Source organism: Nesoenas mayeri (assembly GCF_963082525.1).
Source record: "Nesoenas mayeri genome assembly, chromosome: 1".
Classification (NCBI taxonomy): domain Eukaryota; kingdom Metazoa; phylum Chordata; class Aves; order Columbiformes; family Columbidae; genus Nesoenas; species Nesoenas mayeri.
The window spans coordinates 58,171,862-58,179,386 of record NC_137541.1 but is presented as its reverse complement, the minus strand read 5'-3'; the positions used below and the strand labels follow the sequence as shown (position 1 = coordinate 58,179,386).

The following is a 7,525-nucleotide window of genomic DNA, read 5'->3' as shown; positions in this document are numbered from 1 at the left end:
GATACACACTAAGTGACCTGAAGATATTCCTTCGTTGTTCCTTCATATTGTAGTAAAGGTATTTTGAGCCAAACATAATAGTTCAGGAGAAGCCAGGTTCCTTTAAGTTTACTAAAGAAGAGTTCCCTTTATTCATAAAACCAAATATGACATATGAATTGAATATCTCGGGACCAACAGTATGAAAGTAGAAGATAAAACAGAGGAAATATTTGAAAACTAGCTACTTATTTTGTTTACTCACCAGCTCCCAAGGCAGGTATGTGTGTGTGACTGCTATTTGCAAACTCTATAGAAGAGAAATCACCAAAGGTGAAATGCCTGAAGATGGGCATTTCTTACCTGCACCGTTCACCTGTAGCCAGCACTCTTGGGGTTGCTAACAGCAGTCACTTGCCAATAAGGAACAATTGTCCTTGGATTTTCTATTTATTGCTTTATCTTGTTCATCAGACTTAAGCCAACCAGAAGAAGCAACTGCATCATGTGCAGGTTGTAAGGTCTTTATGTACCTGCCTGTGATTAGTGAGAGACAAGAGCGCTGCATTTGTTGTAGCAGGACTGCTGTTCTTCTGAGCCTTAGCTTTACACAAGACGTTTAGTTGCATGTGCACTTGAGTGACGTTTGTCTTGAAACACCACACCTATATACTACAAGAAAGTGAAGATGTTTCTCATCCTGCATCTAAACAGAAAAAGGGAAATCAGTTTTCCAGGTGGTGGATATGAGTGGGTGTCATAGCTGTGTCCCAGCTCCTTTTTGGGCTGGATCCAAAGACGTGAATCTGTTTGTGTTTCCTGGCTTCCCTGTGGGAATTGAAGCATGCAGGACAAGAGGGAAGTTTTGACCAGGTGTTGAATTTTCACAGCTGTGTGAGAAAGATGCCAAGGCACGTTGTGGGACATGTCTGCCCTGTGACTTGAATCGAATGTCTACTCACCAGCTTTCCTGTTGCCTTCTTGCTACCCCTAGCTCCAGCTATTATTTTAGGTACCTAAATACCTCTTGAGGTATACCGTGGTTCCCCACAGAGAATATAGAATCATTTTGGTTGGAAGAGACCCCCAGGATCCTCAAGTCCAACCATAACCCAACCTAACTAGCACTGAACCATGTCCCTAAGAACCTTGTCTAAACACTTTTTAAACACCTCCAGGGCTGGTGACTCCACCACTTCCCTGGGCAGCCTGTTCCAATGCCTGACAACCCTTTCTGTGAACGATTTTTTTCCTAATATCCAATCTAAACCTCCCTCGGTGCAACTTGAGGCCATTTCCCCTTGTCCTATCACTACTTGTATTTCCTCTCTGTCTTGCTTTGTTAGACTGGAGGGATTTTGGAATAGACACCCTGCATCAAAGGTGATAACCTGAATATACAATGATGCACTTGTGACTCCCCTGCTAGCCACAGCATCATAGTTGTCGATTGAAGTGTACTGTTGGAACATTTATAGGACCTGGTATAGAGTTTCATCCTTTTAACTTAGGAAATCAACTCATTGTTTTCATTAAAGCACCTCTGTGGACAGAACTGAAGATGCTTTTCAGGAACTATAGGAGTAATGGAGTTAAGCAGAAAGTGCCTGTTGCTTTTACTTGTTTTTGCAAACTGGAGCTAGGGGGGGAGATGCTGTTCTGTTTGCTTGTCCCTTGAAAGGTGACAGCTGGGAGCTGCAGGCAAATTAAGAGATCTGAGTCACTGCTGGGTGTCGAGTCAACAATGCTATCCTGTTACTGCAGTCCCTTGGAGGGACAGCCCTGCTGTGTTCAAATGCAGCATCAGCAAATGATGCAACTGTTGTGGTTTCAGTGATGAACTGGGGCTGATTTATGGGGCCATGTCGCACTAGTCACTAGTTAGTTATATTTTGTATAGGTTGTGTTGGTAAGAGAGACATAAAAAGGTGCAGGGGATAGAGCAGTTGAGGATTTTGGCAGTAAACTGTTATTTTTGTCTTCGCATCTCTGGTGACCATTTAGCAGGGAAAGGCATAAACCATAGTGAGGGAAGTGTTATAGAAGGAAATCCTCTCCCACCAGGGTTGTATTACCTCCTCTCCATATAGTGGAGCCTGTTAATCCACTATTGTTCTTGCCAGTGGGACAGAGCTTGCTCAAGGCCGTTTGTCACTCTTACTGCGCCTGGAGACTGCAAAACAGCAGGGTCTTATTTTTTTTTCCTCTGAGACAATGACATGTATTTATGATGCGATATTGTAAACTGTTTAGCAAACCTGGAAGGACAACACAGAACTGAAAAAAAAAAGTAAAATCAGGGAATAGGTTAGTTCTATAATACTGAATTTGAGATATAAATCATCAATCCAGATGAGTCTCTAGAGAGCTTTCCAACCTGGAAAAGCTATGCTGTGACTTACCTGAGACTGCACAAGTCACAAAAGGCATTATATGTGTAAAGGCCTGCTTGGGGGTAGGTCATACAAGGTCCAGATGACTGCACTGGATTTAGATGCTCATTACAGGTGCTATGCAGGAAGGAATTGCTTATTTGGCGTTATTCCCACCAGTGAATCATAAGATTCTGAGATGGCAAATGCTGCTGTTGCTTTTGCTGCTTTGGGGATTTCTCCGTTTAAGTGACAGCAAAGATCTGTGCCCGTTGGCTCAAATGTTTTCAAATTACTGACCTCCCTGCCCCCCTTGGCATTCATAAGTGTCATCAGTGTGAAGCTGCTATGGGGAACACAAAGCCAGAAGTCTGCCCTTGAAGCTGGACGCACCGTTTGTGACTAAAGTGCTTCACAAAACTTGAAGAAAAGTTTGGAAGTGGGATGGGGACTGGCACTTGCATTAGGTGTGCTGTAAATGGAACTAACATGGTGCAAGGGGTAGATTCTCCGCTGGCAGAAATAGCCATAGATACACTGATTTACCCAAGGTAGTGTTTGTTTTTGTTTATTTTTTTTTTCAATTGCAAATGTAGCTTGTGCCATTCCAATTTTTTTGCCTCGTCCCAGTTCTACCCTGTTTCCCCCAAAATAAGACAGGGTCTTATATTAATTTTTGCTCCAAAAGATGCTTACATTTTACATGTATAGCTGCCTGGACACTATTTAAATTGACTTTTTAAATGAACTGTAACTAGGGCTTATTTTTGGAGTAGGGCTTATATTTCGAGCATCCTCAAAAATCCTGAAAAATCATGTTAGGGCTTATTTTTGAGGTGGGTCTGATTTTTGGGGAAACAGCGTAGTACTTGTACTCATATGCAGCTTTATTCTGTGTTGCAGGTTTAGAGGAAAAGCACACCTGGCAAAGATCCATCTCTGGAAGAATCATTCTTGGGGGTGGTCAGGGAGGACTAAGACTGATCATTGTGTGCTTGGGGGGAATCCCATACATGCCCTCCCATGGCTTGGTGTCTCTGGATGGACCCCAGCTCATCTTATTTGTGAAGGGGAGTTTTCCTGTTCTATTGCAGGTTTGTCACCTTGCATTCATTTTGCACTCACCCCAGGGAAGTCAAGGGGAGTTCAAGGAGGGAGACAGGATTTCACTCCACCTCTTTGGCCATTCGGTATTATGGAACACTCAGCACACAAGTATGTGCACTTCATCAGCTCTGCTATTAATTAAGCATGTTCCTGGGAGACATACTTAGCCAGATGTGACCAAGTCACCAAAGTGCTTGGAGTTTAGCTGGGTTTTGTCTGGAATTTGTGTGAACTGTGAATGTGAACTCCAGTGTTTGCAGGGGCAGGGAAAGAAGTTGGGGTTTTTTTTGCATTTGTGGAAGACCCATTTCTCAGGTTTTGAGCTGAGTCTACAGGGTTAGAACATGACCTTTTTCTCTCAGAACTCAAGAATCACATGCAGGGAACATAAATGCAGGGCATGAAACAGAGGTGTTTTGTCTGCCATGAGCAAAGTGATCTGGAACAAACCAGCAGTCTATCTAGATGACCTCGTCATGTGGTCTTCGGCGCATACTGATGCCTGGTACTGTATTTAACTTGAATGTAGTTCTGCTCTGAAAAGTGACTTTATTATTTATAAAGCCAGTATCACGAAGTTCCACAGTTCACTGTGTTTCCATGCTCCAGCATGCTCACTTTATCTGTGAATGAATACTTATTCTTGACTCTGTCTTTGCACATCTGTTTCTGAAATAAGCCTATATTTATTCTTTCTTAGCTTGACCTCAACAAAGATTCAGTAATTGGAAGTTAGCAATTGTATTGACTATATACAGATCAAAATATAATCTAGTTTGCACTGTCATAACTGTGTTGACTCCACAGGGGTTAGCAAGAGTAAAATTTGCTTTACAGCTCAGTCATTTGAACATATGTGATTCAGATTATGCAAAAAACCCAATGAAATAGTGCCACTTTTACACAGTCACTTTTCAGATCGTTGTTAGAATATTTTCTTTGTATTAAAACAACTATAGTTTTCTAAATTCCCTTTACCCAGGTGTTAGTTGTAAATGGCTGGGTACCACTGAGTATATTCCAGGATGACATCAGGTATGCTAATATGAAGAGTGAGGGCTGAGAAAAGCAGATCCAGCTGCAGGGCTGTTAATCGGAAAACAGGCTAGCAAATGATTTCCTCAGGTTGCGGATGGTCTCAGCTTTTGCTTCATCTTCATTGGCGTTTCCCCGCTGAGAAGATTCAGATATGCTGAAGGTGTTTGTCAGGGACTGCGATTTGCTGAAATGGAAAGCAGAGTTCAGACTCAGCAGAAGCTCAAAGCTCGTTACTGATGCTTTGTGCTCCATCACACAGACAAACTCAAGGCTAAGAGGAGATGTAAGCAAAGAGAATCTCCATATTCTAAGACATCCGTGAAGTAGAGGAGGGGAGAAGATGTGGCGTGGGCAAGTGACTCATATTGATCATAGTTCAGACTAGTATGTGTTTATGAAAACATCTGATTAAAAACATAGCATTGCCATTTGGTGCTACTGTTTTGAGGAACAGTTAAGTAATTTTAGTCCTAATACAGAAGAATGGATTCATACTGAGGGTCACCTCTCTCATCGGCTGTACCATGAATGGCAGTCATGTTCTTTCAAATGTGAGAGCCAGAGGTTCAGCAGGTTGGTGGCTGTGTCCCCTGCAATGTGTGCTGTTGCCCGCCCTCCCTGGCACGTCTGCACTACCAATTGTGTTATGCAGGTCTTTTGGTTGGCCACACTGCGCCTGTTGGGTGTGTATCTGCTAGTCTTCAAGTTCAGATCAGGACTGTGGTTTTCAAGTAGATCTCTCAATATTGCCCACTACTACGCTTTGTCACTGTATCATTGCTCCCAGTCAATAATAGGCATTCAGCACAAGCCCAGACTCCAAATTAAAGTGCCTGGAATATGTGCAGTGTGGCAAGTGCACCCTTAGCACCAACATTTTGATCCTTAAGTCCACCACTCTTGGTTTGCCTTTCTAATATAGACATCATCACTGAAAGCCCGTTCCAGAACATCGCTCCTCTGCTGTCTAGAAATTGTCTTCTCATTCCTAGCCTGTATTTTGTTCTAGTCTGTTCATACCAATTTGCTCATATCAACTTTTTTTTTTTTCTTCTCTTTGGTGTCAACACCACCAAACATTATTTTAACCAGCCTTTCCTGCCATGGTGCCAGCCAGATATGGTCCGTGAAGGATGGCAGGAAAGGCTGCTACCAAAGATCCACAACAGTTCAGTGATGTGCTCTGCTCCAGAAGAGCACTTAAACACACAGTCACCATCTGGCACTTCATATGGATGAACAATGCCACTTGCACTCCCCCCACCCTTTTTTACTACCAGTGGCAAAAAATTGCCCAGTAAAGAACCTTGTGTGGCTCCTGCATTCAGGGAATAGTGGGGGAATGACTCTTATTGAGCTTTCTGGCCAACAGCGTGCTGATTACAGCCTGGAAGGAGCATAGACACTGCTGGGAAGGCAGTCGCTGTGTTAATATGGCTGCAGCAGAGCATCCAATTAACAATAAGCACGTGAGCAAGAGGAAGGGTGCAAAATCCTAGGGATGTCAAGCACAACTTGTTCTTCCTGACAACAGTTCAATGGTGGCTTGTTATGCCCAGGCATATAAAACTCTGAAGTCACTCAGAGCTGTCTCTAGGCCTTTGTCCCTGGGGACTACTACAGGTCATACGTTCTTCATGCCAGCTCAGGGTACTTTTTTTGACACTCTTATTCTAATATGTGCAGATATTAGTGGTTTAACAGAGCACCTACTTCAGATGTGGGTGTGGGGTGGCTTGCTGCTTGGACGTTTCGGTGGGGCTTGGCTGGCTGGGAGCCCGGCCTTGAGCAGGAGGTCTAGGCTGCTGTGGAGGGAACACGCCTGCCTTGGAAGCCTGGACTGGAGAGGACCCAGTTGCTGATCGGACTTGCTGTGGAGATCCAGGTGACCTTTGCTGCTGAGGTGAAGTGGACTGGGGACTCTGGGGCTGCTGTCCTTGAGGAGAGAGCCGCTGCTGCGGAGGCGCGTTTGTCCGTGGAGGCTGAGATCCCTGAGGCTGGCGTGGCCCACCTGAAAGGGACACATAGACATAAGCATAAGGAAGTGCATGTGGTGGACAGCAAACAAGTAGCATCTGTATGGAAGAATGGGTTTTGCTAAGAGGAGAGACTGTTCAGTGTAACTTCATGCAGAAGGATAAAGGAAAACCTCTTATAGGCATAGCAGTGGCGTCATGCCCATGTCTCTAGAGTTGTCCATTTCTCTACCTCCTTCAGCACCAAAGAAGCTCTGATGCTCTCCCCAGAGCACTTCGATGTGCTGTACTCTTCCATACAACTAATACATCTTATCCTTGGCAAGCGCTTCCTGTGTTGAGAGGGAAAAATCACTGGAGAAAAAGCTCTCTGCAGGAAATGAAAGCTTAATCCGCTGGTTTGGGTCAGCAGTCCCTTCATGGGCCCAGCAGGTTGATGTCAGACTATGCACCCTATTGCTATCCAGACGTCTGTTCCAGCACTGTCAGCAGGTGGCTTCAGCTGTATTGGTAGCAGACTCTCAGAACTGAAGAAGATGTGGAAAACAATTGGATGTGACATGAGAAATTGCTGGACATGACAGATAACAGTGTGAGAAGCTGTCAAAAAGTTACAGATAGCCCTGTGAGGGCTGGCTGGATTTCATAGGTAGTCGAGGGGGAGTTATGTGAGAATAAAACTTCACAAAGAATTGAAGGGGAGTACTGGAGACAGATGAGTGAGTAGCATCCTGCAAAGCAAACAATTCCTAGGTCATCGTATCTGTAATATTATATAAAACCAAGATTGCATAGATGCCTTTGGTATCAGAAATATCAAATTTTGGATACAGCAAAACTGTGATGAGGAAAAGGCATTAGTGGTGGGTGTTAACTCAGCTGAAGATCGGGGTGGAGAAAAGGAAGGACAAAGCAAAAAGGAAGGTCTAATTGGTTATGTGAACTGAGAGGTTGGTGTGGGGCCTGGGTAGCCACAGGGCAGCCCTGTGCTTTGTCACCTCAGTGTAAATCAGGACAGTAAAGCCAGTCTGTTGTTCTGACCAACCACAAAAG

General features: G+C 44.1%; 1 protein-coding gene across 2 annotated transcripts in view; it reads right to left on the bottom strand.

Moving 5' to 3' along the window:
- Window positions 1–4,547: 4,547 nt before the first annotated feature.
- The window catches only part of SYN3 (synapsin III), a gene marked incomplete at both ends in the record, with an annotated part of 177,939 nt that continues 174,961 nt past the window's right edge, over window positions 4,548–7,525 (bottom strand). For both annotated transcript variants that reach the window (XM_080346313.1, XM_080346314.1), the window contains 2 exons: window positions 4,548–4,680; window positions 6,210–6,507. In XM_080346313.1, coding sequence (XP_080202439.1) covers window positions 4,548–4,680; window positions 6,210–6,507 — 431 coding nt within the window. The remainder of the gene's footprint in view (window positions 4,681–6,209; window positions 6,508–7,525) is intronic.